Source organism: Phaethon lepturus, unplaced genomic scaffold (genome assembly GCF_000687285.1).
Source record: "Phaethon lepturus isolate BGI_N335 unplaced genomic scaffold, ASM68728v1 scaffold41812, whole genome shotgun sequence".
Taxonomy (NCBI): domain Eukaryota; kingdom Metazoa; phylum Chordata; class Aves; order Phaethontiformes; family Phaethontidae; genus Phaethon; species Phaethon lepturus.
Window position 1 is genome coordinate 36508 of NW_010524876.1, and position 23275 is coordinate 59782.

Consider the following 23275-nt stretch of genomic DNA (forward strand, 5'->3'; position numbering starts at 1 on the left):
CAGCACAATGCCTTTTCGTAGAGGGAAAAAATAGTTCCCAGCTGTACAAAACAGTTTTCCTTATCGTTTGGAGCTCCTGCTCTCAGTCGCTGTGTTTTGATGCTGGGCTAAGCAGGCTCCTTTGCTTAGCAAAAAAAACCCCCACTAAACCCCAAACTAAATTGTTGACCTTGCATATACAGCTCACACAATTATGCCTGTACTGTGTTTGCCTTTATGGTAGTGTACCATTTTTTGTGTGATTTTTGGGGTGTATTTACACATTAACCTGTCATACTCGTACTGACATGATTTTTATTTAAACTGTGAAATAGTATCTGAGGTGTGCAGGCAGGCTGCCGTGCGGCTAATGCTGCATATTTTGCCCTTCTTTATGTGGAAGTCAAGCCTCCATTGTTCTTAATCTTCGTTGTCTGCCAGCGTATCAAGATAACAGGCTGAGACGGCAAGCGTTTCCGAAAGTTTCCTAATAAATATTTTCTTTCAACATAAATACGCCTAAAAAAGCGTGTTTAAAAGAGGGCAGGTATTATCTTAGTTTACCGAAGATGCATCAATAAAGTGCAGCACTTCTAATAAAGCCACTCAGTGTCTGGGTTTAACTAATGGCTGATTTTCACGGCTTTGACAGTGAGCTGTGTGCGTTATTTTCTCCTGATATTGTAAAAATAATGAGAGCAAATTAGAACAATCAGTTTACCCAGATAGCTGCTGATTGGAGGTGATGGGCAATATGGCAGCGGGTAATCCATCTTCGGGCTCCTGTCACATTAACTTCAGCAGTGTGGAAAAGATCAGGCGGAGCGAGCAGGAATCCTGCCCAATCAGAAAGCTGAAATTAATGAGAAGAGCATTGTTCTGTGATCAACCTTTTAATTAGCAAGAGTGGAGATGGAGGGAGTGATGAAGCTGGCAGCACAGCTGCACAATGCTGGGCATGTTTTCGGTGAGGGGGAGGAAAAACATGGGTTTTAAATTACCCCTTCTGTGCTCCCTGTACACCGGCAGTGTGTCTTCATTCTAAACCCCTTAAAAGATCTTAATAAACAGCCGCATCCAGGTTAATATTGCAAACGTGGCTGTTACTGATGAGTAGTTTCGAAGTAGGTCCTTTCGGGGGTCATTTAGGAAAATGTTGATCACTGTTTACAAAAAAAAAAAAAAAAGAGACACGGGTTTTGGTGGTGGATTTAAAGTTTCACTGCATCAAGGAAAGAAGAGGAAGGAGATGGATAAAATTAGAGTAAGGGACTGCCTGTTTTATTACTCCCCTCCTTATTTAGTATATGTTTGAAATAAGATTCCTCGGCATATATTTGAAATGAGACTCCTCAGTTAAAAATACTATGCATGCCATGTGGCTTTCAGCAGCAGAAAAAGAGGAGAGATCAAATACTGCATTAATGTCCTGACGCTCCTTTTTGTTGTATTTTTTGTCAATGGGTTTTTTTGCACCAATATTTTTCAGTTTATTCACTTAACAAGAAATTATAATTTGAAAGATGTGGCTGCTGTAATTGTGAAGAAGATTGACTTGGTATTTTTTTCTTTTTCTAGAGGTTTGATAAAATCATGATTTTCTCAAGTACATTCTAAAAATAAGCATTGAAATTAATGACTACTAGGTCTGAATAGCAGTCTTAGGAAAATTAGTGTTTTTGTAAAGGAAAAAAAATAATGTGGGAAAAAGAGTCATATTAAGGGGAGATTTCTGGGAAGAAAAGTAAGAAATATTATGAAATAGTATTAATGTTTGCAGTGCAGGGGATTCCAGCTACTTCTGATTAACACGGTTCCTGTGGTTCTTTCTTTGCTCTCTGTGTTGTGTTTTTCAGGCATTACTTTCCTCCTTCCCCGTAATTCCCAAAGAAGTTGTAACGGTTGAAGGGCGAGGCTCCGTCATTCTGCGCACGGTGTCCGTGCTGCTTTTCTTTCATTTTTCTAATCAGGATACAAGCTCTCTTCACGTCTAGGTATCCCACTTTCCAATACTGAAAAGAAAGTAAAATCTTCCCAGTTTGCAAAGGGAAGCCAAAAATCAGCACGCTGCACCCAACGAACTGTAGTTCGTGTGGCTCTGCTGTAACTCACACCCACCCATCAGCTTTGCATTTCTTGCTTTTAGGTAGGTAGCAGTAAACAGACGTGCTAGAGAGCAAGGCTTGTGTGGGCAAGGTTGCTTTCCTTGGGTTTTAGTTCTAGGCAGATCTCCCATTTTTGCTTGCAACGGTGTTTTGAACTTTCTCACTTTGTAATCGTGATGTAACCTCTTCCCTCCCCCTCCTTTAAAAATGAAGGGGTTTTGTAAGTTTGTTGATATCCACATAGTTTTTATAGCTTGAAAGACATTACATCTCTGCAAAAAAAGTTAACCTGATAAGTCACAGACCTTTTGTACTATCTAAACTAGTTGTATTTCTCATATAGTCATTACTGGGGCTTGCAGTTCTGCCTGTTAAGGTTGTCTGATATGTTCCTTTCTAAGAAACAGTTTCAACTTTTATAACTTTGCTACTATTTAACCCTTTGAAGTAAAATTTTATTTCAGCCTTAGTCTGATTCCCCCCCACTCCCTGCAGCCTGGGGCAGAAATGAAGTTTGGTGTGGGATGAACAGTATTCACTTAACAAACAGCTGTTCAATATTTTATTTTATTCGTGTTGTTTGCTCTGTGCCCTGGGCTGTATTTATTGCGTGCCTTTCAAGCCCTGGTCAGAATATGGAAATACAGACTTCCTCCTGGGGGTTTCCCCTGCAGTTTGTGTGCTTCACAGACCTTAATTCATCCTTCCAGTGTTTCTTGGGGCGAGGGCTGGACTCACAGCATCCCTTTTGTGCGGAGAAGTTCAAAAGTAACTTTTACAACTGAAATCTAGGGAGGAAATAGGTTTATTTATAGTAAGCAATGAGGCCTAACAGGAGGAATATTAGATTAGGAATTATGGCTACAGATTTTGTGACATCTTTTGTGTTTGTCATATTCTGCTTTTCCATCTCGGTTCTTCCATCTGTAAAAGGGGATAATGCTGCTTAACATTTCCTTGTTAGACATTTGGGGATCTGGAAACATGGTATCAGTTGAAACATGTTTTGTACTTAAGCATTATTTTTGTTTATATATACCTAACATTGATCTGGGCTCCGTTCCTCTGGCACGTTCTCTTTCCCCAGGTCCATCTGCATTTTTAAAAGGCTGTGTTAGACATGCATCTTGGGAAGGATGCACTGACTAATGGTTGCAGTCAAATCTGCAGTCAGATATGATCCTTATGGGAGGCAAGGGGAAAGTCTAAGAAAAAGTGGACACTTTCTAAACCAAACATTCTTCTTCTTGTTGCATAAAATAGCAAAAGCTCTCAAAGCCTTTTGCTCTCCTTTAATAAAACACGAAACCCAATAAATTGTTCCACAGCTCCTTAAATCAGTTTGTCGATTCCCAAAGAGATTCCCCTTGTGGACTGAAACCAAATGGGTAAATTCTTGCCCAAAAATAATCTTACTGCAAGAGAATAATGGGAAAGAGGCAATGTGTTGTGGAATTCGCCTTAAGTATGGAGCCACTACTGTGACTCTGTAATGGGATGTCCCAGCATGAGGCATAGTATCGTAAATACTGTAAATATGCCACATGTGAATTAACAGGCACCCTACAGATTGTTAATGCCTACATACATGTTAAAATGAACATACAGCTCACCTTAATTTTTGTTAATCTGATAAAATAATTTTGGTTTAGATCCTGGTTATGTTTTGCAACTGGTTGATTTTGTCAGTGTTAGATGTTCTTTGTTGTTTTCTGGATCCTATTTTCTGTTAAAATAATTTAAAATGTTTCACATATTTTTCACATTCAATTTTCTATATTTTACATTTCCTCAGTGCAGTTTTCTTGCCTCTCTCTTCCCACCCTGACATGTGGTTCTCCCTGTTCTGGCCCCTTCTAGAGTAAAAGTTGTCCACTAGCTCTGCTGACAGTCTAGTCTTCTGCTTTAACTGCAAGTTCATCTTTCCTTTCACAGAGGTATGTGCTTACTTTCTGGACTCCCACTGATTTTCACCACAAGTTCAATAACCATCAATTCTTCATCAAACTCTCTCTAAAATACTCCTCGGATGAATGTAACTTTCTGAACATCAGGCCTGAGATAAAAGGGAACGCCATAGAGCAATATACCTACTTCTGTAAAGCGAGTGATGACCTGAGACCACCACAAAGGCTTTGATGTACAGCCAGGTTCTTAAGACAATGTTGTATGTGCTCTGAGGAGGATACAGCCGTATCGACTTCTGCGATCTAAAGAGATCCTCACCCAGCCAGGACTCCTCTGTAGAGAGAAGGCTTTCATCTTTGAGTAAGCTACCCAGAATCCCTGTACAAACTGCTGCAGGGCAAGTCATATGGACAAGGTAGCCTAGTTTGGATCTAATAAAGAGAATCATTAAGTAACTAGAGCCTGTACAGGAAGACATTTTCCCAGAACCCTTCCCTCTCTCTCACCCTGCCCTGTAGCTTTCAAAGAGCTCCCACAACCTCAAGTAAACACACTGCTAGAAACAAATGCTCAGGCAACCAAGCACACACCATGTTTAAGTAATAAAAGTTCTTGAAATGTTTCCCTGTAATGGCCCCAAGCAGAATGCTAGACTCCATGGATCCTAGACCTGTGCACTTTCTAAAATATATATGCTTTGTCCAGCACACCAATAAGCCTTCCTGAATACTGTTGGTGAAGCCAAAACCAAGCCTGTTTGTATTATGTGTTAGAATTTTCCTACCTCTAGGTAAACTCTCTATATTTTACTTATTCCAATTACCCATTTCTTTCTTTGCTCTATGAGGGCTAGCAAACTGTCTGCTACCTGTTGGCAGAACACCAGCAAGATTTTCTTTAAAATTTCTCTCTTTTTTTAAAAAACAAAAACAAAACCGGGTTAAACTGGGTCACAATTTTCAGACCCAGTTTAACTTAGAAGATTGTTTCTTTGAAAAAGTAATAGCAAGTCTCATATATCTAAAGGTTTTATATGTTTTTTCCAGCTGTATAATCAATATTACTATTCCTCAGAAATCCTTTCTCGCTTAAAAATTACAGTAGTATGTTTTTATAGGCAAAACACTTCAAAGTTTGGAAGATTCAAAGTTTTTACTTGGTTTTACTGTCCCCTTTTCATATACACAGTATTAGTCAACATGTGATATATGATAACTTTGTTTCTCAAGTAATACAACGTGGTATCTGATCTGTAGAATGTAAGTACATTAAACTTCTTGTGAATAATATAAAAACACAAGGAGAGCATTTATTTAAAGACAAATAATTTTGTAAATTTACCTATTAAGGTTTTACTAGCTAAACAGTTACTTATAAACTATTACAGAATGTAATTTGTCTTTAGAGGGATTATAAAACCTTAGCTGTACTAAGGAAATCAATACATATATTAAAGTACTAGTCACTAAAATATATCCTGTAGTTCCCGTGAAAGTGGGGTTTGAGAAATGTGAATTTATGGGTTGCATAGATAAGTTATCAGTTGGGAAATGGGAGCAGCGCTGTTGAGTCTGCAGTCTCATCTCCTACGATAGTGTTTAATAGAATAAAACAGTTCTCACTGCAGAACTTGATGTCTTACCCTTGGTTTACTTCCAAGTATGTAATTGTCTTTACTTTCATTCCTGACCATTTGTCACCATAGTAACTTCTTTGGATCAAGTGCTGACACTTAGAATCCCTTCTAATACGAAAGACCAGATCAACAGGCCTCAAATCCGGTCCTCGGGTGGAGACATACTTACCTTCAGGGTTTCCTGATACTGAACTAAAGAACTCTTCATCTTATTTGGGGCCTCAAGTAGCTCAACATAAACAGTCTGTTTGGAGGTCAGACACTTGCCGCCATCATTCTGCTCTCAAAGTAGATCACCATCAACTGGCAGGACAAGTTTTGATCCTGCCAGTCCTAAGAACTGATTTGGAGTCATACTGGGTAGTCATATGGGTTCCAGATGGTACCTGTCTTGAGTTTTTGCCCTTCGTGGTCCCAAGACTGGCAGATACCTATTGCAACCTGTACACAGATAGCTGATTGGGTAAAGGTAGAAGCTAGCAGAAGACAGCAACAATGTTGAAATCAGCCATATATCTTTTCTTCTAATTATGGAGACAATAGACAATTGTCCCTGGAGACAATCGAGTTCATAGTCACAACAGCTGACCGCCCAGCAGGCCACAGTGTAATCTTCACAGTAAGTGACTTGAAGGTAACTCCTCCAGCAAAAGTGCCTCTGTATCAGGGACACTAAGGTCACTTGCATTACTGACATCCGGATCTTATCTTCATCTGACATCCAAACATCACATGAATGAACAGCTTAAAGGTTGGCCCCGGATCCTGTGAGAGTTTACCTGGAGGCAGTGAAGGTATGAAAAGAAATATTCTCTGTTCTCATGTAATGTATTTGTTATAAATGCATCAGAGACCATGAGGAGTATCCTGTTGAACCAACTACAGATGCAGTGAATGTAGCCTCAGGGCAGTCTGAAGTTACCTGTGAGTCTCCTGGACCTGAGACAGATGGATAAAACCATACCAGAATAAATAGTGTTCCTGTGTGTCACATGCAACTCAGCAGTTCAGCACCTAGTGGAAAGGTGTAGGTTGTACATTTCATAAATCACAGGTATGCTCAAGCTCACTTGGGCACATGCGAGAGTGAAAATTGACAGCTCTTTTTCTGGGTGAAGCAGTCACTCATCATCCATGCTTAGAGGAATGAAGCCCTTCCTTTGTATATTTAACATAGTGGAGCCCACAGTCCCATCACTGCTCTCTACTCATTGAAAGTCAGTTTGCTCAGTTGCCAGTCAACAAGTTTGCATCTTGTGCCCTCTCAGGTATACTCTGAGCTGTAAGGTGGTGGATGTCCTCTTGCAGAACAGGACAGTGCCTGGTTTGTATTATTCTACATTCTGGGACCTCACAGGTCACTGGTTCCAGCCTCTTGCTCTTGCAGACACTACTTTGTCCTTTTAGTGACCTTACTGAGTTTCATCTTAAAACCAGTTAAAGGTTTGTCTGAGGTCTTTTTTCCATTCTGTTTCCATCAGATGAGTCCAGAACTCAATTGTTCCAGTGGCTGGAAATCCTCTCTGAGTTTCCAAGCTAGCTTATTCATGGGGAGATTTACCACTGGTTCTTTGGCTTGTTTCTTCCTTTTGTTTTAATAGTTCCTTTTCCCTTTTTGGTGTTTATCCCCCTATATTTTCAGAGAGCAGTCATATCCTCCTTGTTTTATTAGGATAAATTGAATGGTCCTTGGTGAGTGGCTTAATAAAAGAAATGGTGAAGATGTTTGAGCATTCATGGTTGAGGAGTTTGTCTTCTAGAAGGAATTTGTTTATGATTACTTTTCGGATTTCTCTTTCTTACACAGAAATTGTCAAATTATTGCCCTAAACTGCACTGCAGCTGTTAACACTCAGTCTTATATACATGCAAAGGTTTAATTCTGGCTGATGCGAAGCTTATGGTTTAACTGTCATACTAAGGCAGTGACACAACCTGCATTTCATCTGAAAGGAAAAGGAAGCTTGGGCAAATGATTGCATGCTCCTTCTCGTTATGGTCAGGTATCCTGGTCCCTTCGTTCTCCTGGAACGTTGTTCTGCCCTTTGCAGTACTCAGCGAATACTACTGCTTGGCTGGATTAGGTCTCACCAGTAGTCGCTGCTGCCAATTGCCAGATTTTAAAACTCAGAGTTTTCTTGGGGGTAACCTGGAATGCAAAGTATCTCATGTTGTGCAGTAAAAGAAACTGTTCCATATTTTCCTTAATGTATATTTAACACAATTTGTAATTTACAAAAATAGATTTGAATTAGTTTGCCTTTGGAAGCTCATATCCAAGTTAACTTCAACAAGGCAGGCAGTCCCTCGTTGCTTGTGACTGATGGCTTAGTTGAGGCTGCAGCTTGGAGACAGACAGCAGTACTCACTGTATACATTGCTGAACCTTATTGTTGAGGAAAATTAAAAATGAGCAATGAAGTAGTTGCTCTTGCAGACCTGAAAATAGTATTCAAAGTAGCTGCAATTACTTATTTTACTATAGTAGTGAATCTTGACAGGCAAGTAGTCCTTACCTGCTCAACTCAGAGTAGTTTGAAATTAGGGAACGAAAAGGGTGCTGTATGTAGCCAGGCTGTTTGGGTCCTGTGTCCAAGAGGCAAACCTTCATGAATTTGTGAAATAATATAGGTCTGTCCTAATTGTCTGCACAGGTTCAGATTTGACTGTCTTCTCATATCCATAAAGTCTGAGATCCTCCTGTTGCTTTTCAACACAAAATGAAACCCTTGTGACCACAAACTGAGAATTTAGTTAAGACGTGATGATTAAAATATTTCAGCGTTGCTTTTTCTGACCCCACTTCTGTCAATTTAAACAATAGCTTTTGTGTGTAGACTAATGTTCATTTGAAAGAAATGAACAAGAAATGTCCCTGCTCATTGCAGGGGGCTTGGACTAGATGACATTTAAAAGTCCCTTCCAACCCAAACTATTCTAGATTCTATGATTCTATGAAAATAAACGTGAAAAATACTTAACTATGCTACAAAAAAATTTAGATTGTTAATTAAGTAGGACTTGTAATTTCTCAGCAAAGAAAGCCCTCTTTTGGACAGGCAAACCTGCCTTAAGACTTGATTGTAGGTAATAAAAATGTTGCTTAATTAATGGCAGTTATGTGCATATGTTGTTTTCTTTCAAGTCACTGGATTTTGCAAGATTGTGAACTACAAAGTTGAATCGGGTTGTTCTCCTGCCATGTTAATTTAGATCTGTCAGCCCTGTTCTGGATCATAATTTGTAATCCTGGACAGTTCTGAGGTGGGTTGTAATGGGAGTATTTTGAGATTTGATTTAGAAGACTGCAGATGATTAGGCATCATAGTCAATTAATTCATTATTTGAGACCGGAGTTTTGAAATTGTTTCAGGTCATAAGTGAAGATAAGTTTGGAATGTAATATTATGTGGAGAGAATCAGTTGCAGCTCTTAGAGAATACATGCATTATGACAAAAGCAACAGTTTTTGAAAAATTTTAAATAGCTGGAGGGATGGTATTGAAAGTCCAACCTTCTGATATTGAATTAATCATGTCCCAGTTAACCTCCACTGCTAGGTACCTGCTTTTCCCAAGTTTTACATACACAGAACGTCTACCTTACAATTCAAAGTCCAAGTCTCCCACTGCACCCAGAAATCAAGCCAAGACTTGAGTATGTAATGTGTTTGTATGAGAAGGGCTGCATTTGGCACTAGCTGCTGTCTGCCTTTATCTCCGAAGATAGCACCGAGGACCTGATTAAGTTACGCAGTCTGGAAGTAACAAAGGCACAAAAACAACGGCTGCAAACTGCTTCCTAAATGAAGATGGGAGATGTATTGCTTCTAATTTACAGAAGTGATCAGAGCTCTGAAAAGTTTGGGCATGCGTATGTGGGGAAGTGCTGCTGAGTCCATGTCTTACTGCAGTTCGGTCAGCACCGCCTCTCTCTTACCTGTCGCTGGTTTGGATCCGAGCCGTGACTATTTGGAGATGCAGGGGAGAACAGGTGGACTGCAGCGTCAGCCCAAAGGGGCACGCAGCTGAGTGTTGCCAGCATCACTAACAGATCTGCAACTGCAGAGGTCTTGCTGTCACTTCAGATGTCCTTTCACTCCCGCTGGACAGGTCAGATATCAGATTGTAATCCTCTCCCGCCACACGCGAGAGGTGTGGGGAGAGAGCAGTCATTGCCAGCGCTTTTCTCCAAGCCCTCTTAAGGGGATAAAAGGAGCAGCCTTGGATGCCATCTGTACTGCAGGAGGGAAGGTCTGTGTGTCAGGATTTGGGTGCAGCAGCAGACTGTGTGCAGAGTTCGGGCCCCGAATGGCAAGGACAGCTGTTGGCCGGGAGTGAGGGACACCGGCGGGCGATGACGGGAAGTTTTTGTCAGGTGCTTCTGTCATCTACTCGGGTCTAGTTACTTCTAGTCTTTCTTACTAGTCTTGTCAGAGACGTAAAAACATAGCTGTGGGTAGCCTAACACATCCTATTGTATTTCCTCATCTCTGTCACATACTAATATTAAAATCGCAAACTTCTCAACCCAGGCGATGTTCAGATGTCCCCCGGTGGTTACACAGCGAAATTGCTGCGATGAGTAAAGGAACTTAACTAATGTGCACCCTCCCTAGGGCGCGTACCTTCAGCGGTATGCGAGTTGTTTCCACATTTGTATTGCTTTTAGGAGTGGTATCTGGATGTGGTGTCTCAGTTTGAGAGTACTCGAGGTGAAATTTTTTTCTTAACGCACTTGACTTCTGATTTTGCTTTGGAAGGCTGCTGAAACAATTAGTACAGCTGCATTTTTTCAAACTGGTGAAATCAAGACCATGCCTTTTCTAACGAGTCTGTTTTGCTTAGGTTTTAAGTGACAAATTTGTTTGCTGGCACTGGAGGGGAAGTTTGCACTCGTGTAGAGTGTGGTGTGGTGTCAGCTGGTGACATTGCCCTCACCGAGCACCTTTCATGCAGAGGCCTCCAGAGATGTTCCCAGCATTAAGCTATGCTTTGTCTCCGTGTGAAGTGTGTTAGGATACATCTATTTAACCAATAAACTCGTGAAATGGAGTGACTTTCCTATGGCAGCACAAGAAGGCAGTGGGAGAGTTAGAAGTAAAACTCAAAAGACCCGGCTTCCATTTTCCTTTCTCATTTTTACATTGTACGGCCAGCTTTCAGTTTATCAAGAATTAATAAGTAATAACCTATGATTAAAAAGGGCTGACATTCTGTCATGAGATGTTTCTCTATCTTCAGCGTTGTGCAGAACTCAGCAGAGTTACACCTTTTGAGTTTTACTTAAGCGGCATTACTCAATATTTAATGCTGAAATAAAAACATGTAATTCACAACTGCAGGCGACCTGTCAGCTGCATTGGGATGTTTGTCAGCAGCAAGGGAGGGTGAGGTAGCAAGACTTTCTTTATGCCGTGGAAACTGAAAATTCTCAGCAAATTTTCATTTAATTTCTTGCTACATTTCACGTTGTACACACAGCTGATGTGATAATCCTTCAGCTGGTCCTAAATTACATTTTAAAATAGAGATCAGTTAATTATAGCAGTCTGAGTATTTTTAATAGCTTATGGAGGGATTTTCTCCTGAATTTCGGATAAACTAGTGGATGTGTTCTTAATTATTGATGTGACAGCAAAAAGTAAATCAAATAAAAATTATGGACAACCCTACCCAAGACTGCTTTGGATGAGACCAGATAAGACAGTTTAGCATCTATGGTTCTTCTGTTTCGAGAGTGCTAGAGGGAGCTCTAACCCCTCGATCAAAGGAACAGGCTGTGAATGGTGCATCTGATAGTTTGGTCCGTGGTAGGAAATGTTGAATTCTCTTGATGCTCAATTTTATTTTGTATCAGAAGGTTGCATATATTTTTTCCAGGCATGATCCCAAATTGCTCTTCCTAGATGAGAAGATGTAAATAGTGTGGTTTTGAGTGTGCTAATACTAAACAATACAGGCTATTGTGAGCTGACTGAAAAATAGGGGAAACAAGTGAGAGGTACCACAGAGGTTTTTAACAAATTGCATGCAGTGGTAAAGTCTAATATTCCCTTCCTTTCACAAAGGAAGACGATTCTCACAATAGAAGACATAATGATATTTAAAAAGGAATATATTTAAAACTGTTGGAAGGAAAAGCTACTTTACTCAGCATGTAATTGGTTCTTAGATGTTTAGCAAGTTATTATAGTAGAAGTAAAAGAAAGGGTTGGTGATTGTTAGATAAATTTACAATGAGATGCATCAGTGCATGAGGATGGAAGAAGTTTCTCACATGATATGCTCCACACTGATTACATTCTTGATATTATATGAAAGCAGCTCTCAGAACTGGGATGAAAAGAAGAAAACTTAGCCTGTATTTGTAGAATAGGAAATACAGGTAGATTGATATTATTTTCACTGTTTATTAATCTCATTAAAAGGAATAGTAGAATCATGCCTTTGAGTGAAAGAACTTGGTGTGGAAAATATAGTATGTTGAAGGACCAAGTGAGGCTAGCAATCCTGTTCTGCCACAAATTACTGGGGTTTTTATATTGCCTATATGTTATATTCAAACAATTCCACTTTGACCGAGTCTGCTGTAAGGAGTGGAATACTGGAAGGCTCCCTTCCTCCTTTAGTTTGAAGGGTTTTTCTGAAAGATTATTGGCAGCTAAGCACTGACCCAAGGAGGAATCCCTAGTGCGATTGTGACTTGGGTTTCTGAGTTGTGCAACTTGAGTATCAGTGACAGGGACAAAGTCTACTCAGCTGTGGAACTGAATGTACCTTCCTGAAGCGCTGTTATGGTCGGAGCTGGTCAATTCTTGTTGCAGAAGTTACTATTTCTTGCCTTTCTTCTGTCATCTACTTTCATGTATCAGCAGCATTTGGGCTAGCCCAACCTAATGCAATTTCTGAAGTTACAGAATTCATTAGAGAATGTCCTTAGCTTGTAGTTTTGGAGTCTGTTCCTCAGGTCATGAATCTCTTGGCAGGTACCAAGGGAAGAATGGACCATGGACCAACACAATCTTAAGATAAAACATCACAGAAAACTTTAAGTTTTTAAGTCTTCAGTCCAACTGCCTATTCAGAGGAGGATTACTGTCACAACCAGCTCATTTTGTTTGGGACCTTGTCCACTCGTATTTTGAAAATCTTCCTCTTAATATCCAGAGTTTTGCTTGCTACAGCTTGTTCCTGTTGCCCCTTTTCCTGTCGTTACGCACTTCCAAAAAGATTCTGTCTTATTTTCCTCTGTAACTTCCCTTTAGGTACTGGAAGGCTAGTAGATAGCCCCCAGTCTTCCCCAGGCCAAAAACATCCAACTCCCTTAGCAATCTTAGTGGTCCTCTATGGGAATCATCCCAGCTTGCCAGCAAGGTAACGTTTGACTGCAAGGTTAGCGGAACAGCTCATCTTGAGAAGACAGCGCTCATTAGTGAGTGAGAGTTATGGGATGATCTTGTAGGGGTTATAGGAGGCTCAAGGTAAGATCTGTCAAGATTCTGGCTGCAGCCCACTGACCAGCTTTGACCTGACACTGTGCAAGAGTATTTTGTGGACTTTTCCTCTTAGAGCTAGCTGCCTCTGGGGTGGCCACTAACAGCAGTAGTAGTGGTATCAGCCAGTGTGAGCTGATGAGATGTCCTCTCCTAGATCTAGCTGTACTGGTGGTAAGGAATACCACTCAGCTTTTGTGTGGCTGCTGCAGGTTGCTGCCCTCCAGGATCTGTCAGCAAAACTGCACACATGCTTTCAGTTAAGACAAGGTGTTTTAGGTTAGACAGTTTAAATAGCAGGTTTTTGCTAACAAGCTTATTTTGAATGAAATAGGTTAGGGACTGCACATGTAGCCAATTCTGCCAGCATACCTAAAGAGTATGTTTGCAGTGGGAGCAAAGCACAAGTGAATCTTGTGGTTCTTGCATTTTTGTTCGTTACATCTCTCCAGTACTCCTGGAAACACGCAGTATTCCTGTAGCTGGGAAATGGTATATGTATATTCATGACTTCCAGTTCTGAATCACTCACTCTGCCTTGGCCAGGTGACTTGGTGCGCTTGTGCCCTCTTTACTGTTGGTAGCAAAAATGCATCTCCAAGGAGGAAACTCATGGAAAATAATACTGGGTAAACTATCTGGGAGGGCTTGTGTATCTTGATGATAAAAGCTTTACATAGACAGAACCACAGTGTTCTGTAAATCTCAACAGTGTTGCTGAGAGCAGATAATGGTTCTTTTGGGTCATTCTCCCCCCTACTTGTGTGTTGTTCCCTGTGGTACAGTTTTCACTGTTCAGCCATGTTTTGAATCACGCGAGTCCACCTACCTGTTCCCGGCTGCTTTTCTTTCTGAGTTAAGGGAGTACTTTGAGCAAAAAGAAAATAAACAATAACACCCGTAAAGAGTAACTTTACTCAGGCAGTAGATCATGCTTGGGTGTTCTGAAAACAGAAGCAACTGTTCCAGAAAACTATGAAACTGCTGCTTAGAGCATAGCTTATGCCATTCCCTGCCATAAATGAGCCCTTTGCTGCCACTGGCCATTATCCAGTGACTTTAGTAGACTGGTCCTCCAAGCGATAATGTGCATATTCCTTCCCTCCATTAACAGTAATAACATGTAGTGGTCCCAGCAGTTCAACTCTGGTTCTGTTAGCCACACTGAGGAAGAAAGCATTTCCTTTGGTGACTTCCACTGGAAGTGATTTGTTGTTACTGGAGAATCTGCTTTGAAATGTGTGCATCATCATTTTACAACTAATAAAAGGTATGCTCTGAAATCTAGCTCTTTAAGAGTGATGGTGTCTGCCCGCCCCCCCCCCCCCCCCATATGTCTAGATATTCATTTGGTCAGGGATCGTAGTTTGGGAAAGTAACATATGCCAGTGCTGTGCTGATGCAAGCAGATTTCCCATCAGTGCTTGTTATTTGCAAAGACAACTTGGAGGTAAGGGAGGAGGAGAGGGGCTCCCAACTGACATCCATTGCTGGCATCAGAGAAATTTCATTTTGGAGGTTTTTGCCAACACTTAAGATCTAGATGGGAGACCTATATCAAAGGAAAGTTTACAGCAAGAGCTACAAGATTCCAGACAATTAAACTTTATTAGTTTGTCTGAAACATTAAGTATTAGCTTAAAAGAAAGTTTTTTAATCTCCTCTCCCTGTTGCTGTTTGCTGTGTAGCAGTGTGGGAGGGGAGCAGCTTCTCCAGCAAGGTATTATTGCTGCTCTTTGTATAGCTGGTGTGCAGGGGCCCATGGCTCAGTCCTGCCTCCCCAGTCCCTGGAGACTCAGCATGTTACTTCGCTGGTGTCTGCGGCTTTCTCTGTCCCTAAACCTAAACAGCCTGCTCTGTTTTTGTGTCTGAGGTAATATCCTTAGCCAAGTGCCCTCCAGGCTGACATCATATCATAGGTACTTAGATGGTACCTCTGAAAACTATTGGCCCCCCAGGATTTCAGAAAGTGCAGCAGGTTGGGCTGCTGTGTCCAGCATAATTCCAGTGATCTTTCATCTAGATGTATCCTTTCTTATCAAAGTTTTTCTGCAGTGTGATTAGAAACCAGATGTGGACAAGCAGCTAAAAGCCCCAGACAGGCAAAATTGCTAGTTCCTTGGGTATCCAGGGGACCGTTATTTTCAGTGTGAGCATGTATTTTGAATTTTCTCTTGGAAAATAAATAGTAAAGATGCTGTGGTTTCTTTCATGGTGCTTTCTTTTTGACTCTCAGATGTGATTGATGATCATCTACTTCTGGGTTATGTTCGTTTTTCAGAACGTTTCAGTGAGCTTTGCAGCGTGGAAACTAATTCAGTACTGAGCGAGTAAGTCCATATATGTGCTAAACCCATGGTTAACCTCACAGAGACTGTTATGTGAGATGGAGGCGGACAGAAATGGGTAGATTCTAAACTGAGCTTTTAAAATAAAAGTAAATGGAGTGAGTTGTTTAATGACCTAGCATTGTAGCCTTGCTGTCAAGTCAAACGCTGGAAAAGCAGGTTCATCCTGCAAAGGAGAAAAATAAGGAGCTGGCTACCCTACTCACGTCTTTCAGGTGCTATGGCTCACGAGATCCTGCTTTTTATGGTGAGACACCCCCTCACTACCCCCCAGTTCTCAAAGCAAAGGAGCTCTGTAATAGGAAGCTGCCATTAAGGAGCTGCAAAGGACTTCTTCCCTCTTTGCTTAGCCTTGGCAGTCTGGGAGTCAGTTCTGCAGCATTTGGTAATTACAAGCCTAAAAAAAGAAGAAGCCAGCCATAGAAATTGAACTTGTATCCTCTTAATTATGCTGCTACTGCCTTTAGGCCATGCAAACAACACCCTTTCAACAGGATTCTCAAATAACTAGCTCTGCCGTTTAACATGGAGGCATACGTTCTCAGCTGCGTTTCACCATTTTTTGTTACATTGCTGCATTGGAGTGGTATTGAGTGGTACTTCCTCATGGACAGTAGCAAGCAGTTTCATGGCTGCACAAGGAGCTTTGGAAAAGCCAACCGTGCTGAGGTTCATTCGGTAAGAGCAGCTTTACAGGCATCAAACCAAATCATCTTGCTGCCACACTGGTACTTTTTAATCCCTGTGCTTTTCCCACACAGCTTCTAACGTGCTCCAAAATTCCTGAGCTTTGTGCCGCTGCTGAAACTAGTTTCATGTCTGGATTCACTGTTGTAGGTATTTTTAATGTGGTTAATCTTGAAGAATATTCAGGTTATAGAGACAAGTGTGGCATTGCTTTCATTATGAAGTTCCCATCTTCCCCACACAGACACACACTCTGGACATACACCTCCATGGTTCTTTTCTTTGTCATCCTATTGCTTGTTTTTTTTCCCCAGTGTCTTTTATCTTGTGAGTAAAGTTTGAACAGTACGCAGAAAGTTAACTGCCTGGAGTCTTTTAAATATAAGTAACACGCACCCAGTAATAAGCTGTCGGTTGTTTTTTTGCTGCCTGCAAAGAAACATAAACACAGCGCTCATTTCTGGCAGGTTTTTACTGTCAGAGTTTCTCCTATTATATTTATCTTACAATTTGCCAGGGGGTGAAGTTATTAAGTTTTAGCAGCAGCCATCGATCAAGTTCACAAGTTAACACGATAAAGGCTCTGTGCCGCTCCGATCCGGGAAAATGATGATCCTCACTCGGTAATTAACTAAATGAGAAAGTTAAATCTTACTTGAGAGCTGGGAGAGATGAAAGAGAGGTGTTTGTCAGTTTCTCAGTGGAAATTAGAAGCAGTTTTCTGCAATTCCCTAAGCTGCTGCTCTGTCATATTTTACATAAGCACTGGGAAAACGTCTTGTAATTAGTGCTGTCATGGAGGATTTTTTTTGCTGAAGGATGTTGGAATAATTCATTAGATTATCAAGAAAGGCTTGTGTCCTGAAATGATTAGCACAGTGAAATTTAAACCATTAACGATAACAAGTTTAGAGCTTGCTGCAGTGCGGAGGCACCCGGGGTATGTCTGTGCCTATTTCAATCATTTCTTATAATTAAACATTATGTCCTCTTTTTTCCTCCCCTTCACTAAGACCTATCCAAAATTCCTGTTAAGGTGGCTCTGTCTAGATCAGTGACTTAGCCATGACTGGTGGCGCAGGCAGCGGGAGGTGAAACGCTGCGGTTGCAGATAAGCAGTAGAAGACATCTCTCTGTATCAGAGCCTGTAGGCCCTGGGGGTCCGGGAAGGAGGGGAGAAGGCCAGTATGACCTGTTGGTACTGGAATGTCGAAGGGAAGTCCCTTTCTTTTGTCTAGATTGAAACTCTGAGAAATTTGCAGTGGTGATATAAGCTCTCAGTCATTTCAGAGCTCCAGCATGAAGATGTCTAGAAGGTTCAGAAGGCCCAAAACCTTGCTGGGATCATTTAAGACATTCTCGATATTCTAGGAGACAGCTTCTTTTTTTCTTTGGCTTCAAGAAATGTCTTCTTACCTGAAGAAACACATAATCTGAATTCATCCACTCTCTGGAAAGTGCCTTAACAAAGTCCTCTGCAATGATTGGAGACATGTTTTTTTAATAAAAAATACATAGAAGTTGTGACCACTCATACGGGTGGGGAAACACTACGCAGAATCAGAGAACTGTGCTTGTGGTGTTGTTTTCTGTGCTTTAGGAGGCTCCTTGGTTCCCTGTACCGAACAAAACTAAAACTAACCTTGGTTGTCTTATATGGGTTACAGCTGTGACATACCATGGCTGTTTTGTTTTATATGCAGAGCAGTAGTTTTATCCAGGCTTTATTTATCTGCGTTGAAATATGGCAACTTCCTATAGTTGCAAGCCATTATTTAGATTAAAGTCCCTTCATATATTAGTCCTCTTCTACTTCACTGGGCATACAAATGTGCTTTGTGTTAAATGTAGCCATTTGGAGAAATGGTCTTGTAATTATGGGCTGCAATGGAGCATAGTACGTAGATCCCTGAGCTAGTACCAACCTGAGGCACTCAATCCCCTGGGTTTCGTGGCACAGCTTACTCGCTCAGGCACACTGATGTAGGAGGACACCTCTACTGCTCCTGCAGATGAGTTGTGCCTATAGCCAGCTGGGACCTCTCAGCCCTCACCTACAGGGGGTTGTGAAAAAGGAGTCAGAAAAGCTTTATCTGTTTCGAGTTAGTAGTTTGCTTTGTTATACTCGAACTTCCTCCCAGGTGATGGACTACCAGTGCTTTTTCTTCTTTGCCACTTTTGGCAAAGTGATAGAAGCTGATAGAAAGCATGACTGTATACAGTGCATTTGGATGGATATTTACCCTGGCAGTGTGAATGACACGTGGGACAGTTCTTTCTTTTTCAGGTGAGGTCTGGTTATTGTACCGGGAGAGGGAAGAGGTTGTAGACAATTGTGCCCCAGGAAATAGTTGCTGATACTGTTCTGAGATGGTTTGTCGTGAACTTGAGGCAGTTGGTCAGAGTGGCTGAGTCATCAGGGTTTCTCATGAAGCCAAATCGATTCTCCTACTGATAGCATCTGCCCTCCCTCTCCAACACTTAATAATACAGATGCTTGATGTTGTTGGTTTGTTGTTGGCTTTTTTTAATAACAGGCCTTTTTCACTGAACCCCCAGTGGATTTTCAGGAATCTTCAAATTGAAATTCTAGAATTTTGTTCTAAACTGTAGCTACAGATGGTCTGGGGGAGGCACGTGGGCATGTATTGCAATTGAGTGATTTGGGAGCCCTGTGAGTTTGTCTGTCTCTACTCTGTAGAACTTGGTGTGTTTGTGGCTTGCCCTGTCCTCCTGGTCCCCTGCTTGCATAGACCACAGGACCTGCTGGGCACACCATGGCTAACTCTGGGCTTGTCCTCAGTCCTTTTGATGGGAAACCAGAGCAGGCAAGAGTACAAACCAGATCTCAAGTTAACATTGTGAGAATGTGGATAAAGTACGTGCCTGAACCTAAGAAGTATAGTGTTCCCCTGTCCACTAATTTGGACTTAAACGCTGTAACATGTATAGTGCTGTTCCTAGCAGAAGCACTGTATAAACCTGGAGTTTGACTTCCAGAGCTGTTACAAGTGTTGGTCAATGGACTCTTTAATTTACTCATTATTCTCACCCAAGAGGCCTGTATTCACTTGGGATCCAAGCAGAATGGCTTGTTTTGTCCCATCTAAGCCATCTGTTTGAACACACATAAGCCATTACTTGTTTTTGCAGATACAGCAACTTCTGTTTGATACCCCAAACCGATGTTTTAGAGGTAACTGGGAAGCTGAAGGCTGCTGGGAGAAGGGTGCTCAGGAGGCAAGGAAAGGCCAGAACATCATGCCACCCCATGAAAGGAGTTGCCCCTTTTGAGGTCTTTGCACGTCAGCTGTCTACTCTGCTCCAGCTCAACATATTAGTCAGACTTCACAATCTCTCAAATTAAAAGGCAGAGGGATAGGTTTTTAAAAAATGCCTTGTAGAGACATCCTGTTGTGAGATGCACAGCAACAAAATTATATCAAGCTTGTAGAGTACAACATCTCTCCGCTGTTTTAATCCAGCATTTTTAGAGGAGTGTCTGTTTTGCAGGCAGCTTAACTGCAGCAAAAATGACCAGAATCCTGTAAGACCGATGTTCAGTGCAGTCCATTGGTAGTCATTTTTTGCCAGGCTGTTGCCTACTGTGGACTTTGCTAGGAAAAGTCCAGCCTTTCACACTTAGGACTTCGTGCCCATGGGCCCTTTAGAGATTTCTCTAGGTAAAAAGTTGGCCCAAGAGAGAGTATTTCATTCCAACCCTGCTGCCCAGTACCGTCTCTATGAGTCGCTTGCCGTCTGTGCTGTCCGTGTGATGACTAAACGAAAGTGTAGCTCAGTCACAGCCCTTGTCTTTCATGTTCTTACTGAACACACACAGAAATTGGCAGGGAGGAGTGGGGATAAAACTAAAGTTGAAAACATTGAGCTGCAGAATTGGGCACTGATGGTGTGATCTCCATGGTCTGTGTTCTCAAAAAAACTGAAGTCAAACCATAATTCAGAGATAGAAGACACTGCTTGTTAAAAATGGCAGCTAATTCCTGTCTTTTTCTACCAGAGGAAAGTCTGTCCAGCTCTGCTGGAAATGCTGAAAAGAGTATTTAGGTTTAGCTTTTATATTCTAGAAAATGAAGCTTACATGGTGATTAGTTGGGTAGATTTTCAAATTATGAGCTTTTTGGTGTTCCAAAGTCAAGATTGCTGTCAGGGTTGGTGGGGGTATTGAAGTACAGGAATTATTTACTCCTGAGAAATTCCTGCATTCCAAACCCAGTTTTGGTAACTAGATTTTATGGTTGCTAAATAACCCACTGTTTTGGCACTTGTTGCAAAAAGGCTTTTTTGTTGTTTTTCCTTTTCCTGTAAAATCAGTTAATCCATGCGTTTCTTTTAGATCATTTGATATCTTTGCAGAGAGATTTAGGTACTTGTTTTTTCACTTAAAGTTAATAAAGTCTCCTGGTGAGCTTGATGCCTGGAATTATCGTCATAGAACAGAAATATGACATCCCTACATCAATGTTTTATATATTCTGATATCTGTAATTTGTTTTTAATGATTTGATAATTAATAGAGAACCTCTAAATGTATTTTGTAAATAAAAATGATGTAATAATATCTGCTGTTATTATAATGCTGTCTGGTGTTAAAAAATTGCAATGAAAGAGAGAAAATCACATGTTCTCAGCATTTAATACAAACTGTTTGACCAGTATGGGAAAAAATTATTTCCCAGCAAACAGTTAATTTTACTTGGACAAAGGATATCCTTGTAATGCAAAATGTGCACTCTTCTTCCAGTTCAATCGTTTAGAAAGCAGAAATTATATCTTGCTATCAAGTAGTAAATTGAAATGTCAGTGTTTTGTTTTGTCCTTGAAACTTTTCTTTGAGCTGAGTGCTTCTGACAAGACATAAACAGTGCTTAGAAAGTTGAAAATCTTTTATTTTGTGAAAGAAGAATGTGCCAAATATCAGGGTGTGTTTTAGCTGGCTTTGCTCTCAAGGTATACTTTTATACTCAAAAGAAGTACTATCAAGTTTTTATCTCATCCATTTCATGCATTCCCTATGAATTTTAGCAGCAATCCGTTCTTTAGGAAAAAAGCAGAATAAAAATGCAGTTTTCTGTTGTCTGCATTGAAGTAACCAGTAACTGGAGATTAGGAATCCAAATGCATTTATTTTACTGTCTGCATGATGTAAATAATATAATTGCCACTCAAGGTTTCCTGTCTAACCAGAGTCCTTTGTGTGCAGCTCTGGCATGAGCCAGCACATTGTCCTGCAGGGGCTGCAGCTTGCGGTGGCTGCACGCCGGCTGACAGCACCAAATGGGATGCATGGGCTCAGCCAACTTTATGTATCAGAGTGCTTTTTTCCTTCTATTTTCTTCCCCTCCAAAAAATTATAAAACCATTTAAGCTTCTTTTCATACGTGTGATTTGGGTTGTTTCTCTCCTTCCTCTTTACAGACAAAACTTGCCAATGGCACTTCCAGTATGATTGTGCCCAAGCAAAGAAAACTGTCTGCAAGCTATGAGAAGGAGAAGGAGCTCTGCGTCAAGTATTTTGAACAGTGGTCCGAGTCTGACCAGGTGGAGTTTGTGGAGCACCTCATCTCCCAGATGTGTCACTACCAGCATGGACATATAAACTCATACCTCAAACCCATGTTACAGCGGGACTTCATCACTGCACTGCCAGGTATTTCTGCAGGCAGAAGGAGCTTGCTCCTCCATCTTGTCTTTCAGAAAACTATTCCACCCCTGCTGGAGAGGTCTCTTCTAGGGTCAGTTTGCAAAATAGATGATAGCTTTTGAATGAAAAGCTCTATACCGGTATGAATGTAGTAATATTTTACTTTGTATTCCTACCATCTGTCAAGGCATGATCTAATACCACCATGGTTTGGCTAGGAGTAAGTGATAGCTCATATATGTATTGTAAGGATAGTCATCGCAAGCCACAGGGCAGGTAGTTGTACTCATGGTGCCCAAAATGATGCATAAATAACAAAAATTTTTAAAATTAAAACTACTACTCTTTGTAGTTGCTTAGCTGAGGTTTTCCCTTTTCTTACTTAGATTTTTTTGTCTCTCTTTCCTAGTAAAATACCTTCCCGAAGTCATCGCTTTGATTATTGTCTATTGCTAATACAGAATGGAGGACATAAGATCAAAGGACGGAAATGTTCTATTTTTTGCACCTCTGTAGTGCTTTCCGTTCAGAATATTATCCCAGCTGTTCTCAGATGTGGCATAGGGTCTATCTCACAGAATGAACACATAAAGTAGCGTACGCGCAGTTTTGTATTGGCCCTGTCTTATAGACAGGAAAACTGAGGCACTGGGAGATAAAACATATACAGCAATAGAATTTCAGAACCAGACAGAAATTTCTGGCTCTTTGGTCTTTTTTTCAGACCATTAGACTGTATCTCTGTAGATAGATAGTTAGTTAATAGATTAGCATTCCCATGGCATAGGTCCTTAGTTTGAGATGGACCTAAGCAAGAAGTCTTACAGGTGTTGTCTGTAAATAGCTAGTTGAAGAGAGGAGTTTCTTGCCAAAAGCTTGTTCTGTGAATACTTTGGAGAACTGCTGAACTCCCATAATTTGTTCCATCCAGTCATTTGATCATTCTTCAGAAGGGATTTCTCAACATGAAATTTAAGTTCTAACGTTAAAAGACAGAAAAAAAGCATGTTTAACTGTGAATTGTACAAAGCATAAAGGCACTGCAGGAGTTTTGCTATGAAGTTAAATATGTAGACTCACTGGATTTTTAAGCTCATTGTGCCCAGTAATCAAATGGCTGTTGTAGCATTAAAAAAAAATCTTAGTTATGCTAAGTACCTGCTTTATGTTAGTTTTTAGTAGTCCAATGGCAATAATCTTGTGTACTTAGAGCAGCATTATAACTTGTGGAGCTGTTTTCTTTCAGAAAAATAGAGACTGTTTTGAAAGTGCGTTGGTTTCCCCACTTCTAAAGTGGAAGTATACATGTAGTTACATACACAATTTTTCCAGGTCTTTCTCCATAAAACTCCATCAAAGCAAGCCAACATGTCTCATTTGCACTTGCTTAATTTCATCCTACAGGCCTTTTTCTGAAAATTTTGGACAAATGTTATAAATATTTTCAGAGGC

General features: G+C 40.8%; 1 protein-coding gene across 1 annotated transcript in view; it reads left to right on the plus strand.

The window, feature by feature from the left end:
* LOC104617307 (F-box/WD repeat-containing protein 1A-like) overlaps positions 1 to 21829 on the plus strand; it is a gene marked incomplete at its 3' end in the record, with an annotated part of 43738 nt that extends 21909 nt beyond the window's left edge. Inside the window, exon 3 of the mRNA XM_010282583.1 lies at positions 21598 to 21829. Within this exon, the coding sequence (XP_010280885.1) occupies positions 21598 to 21829 (232 nt within the window). The remainder of the gene's footprint in view (positions 1 to 21597) is intronic.
* Positions 21830 to 23275: the final 1446 nt, after the last annotated feature.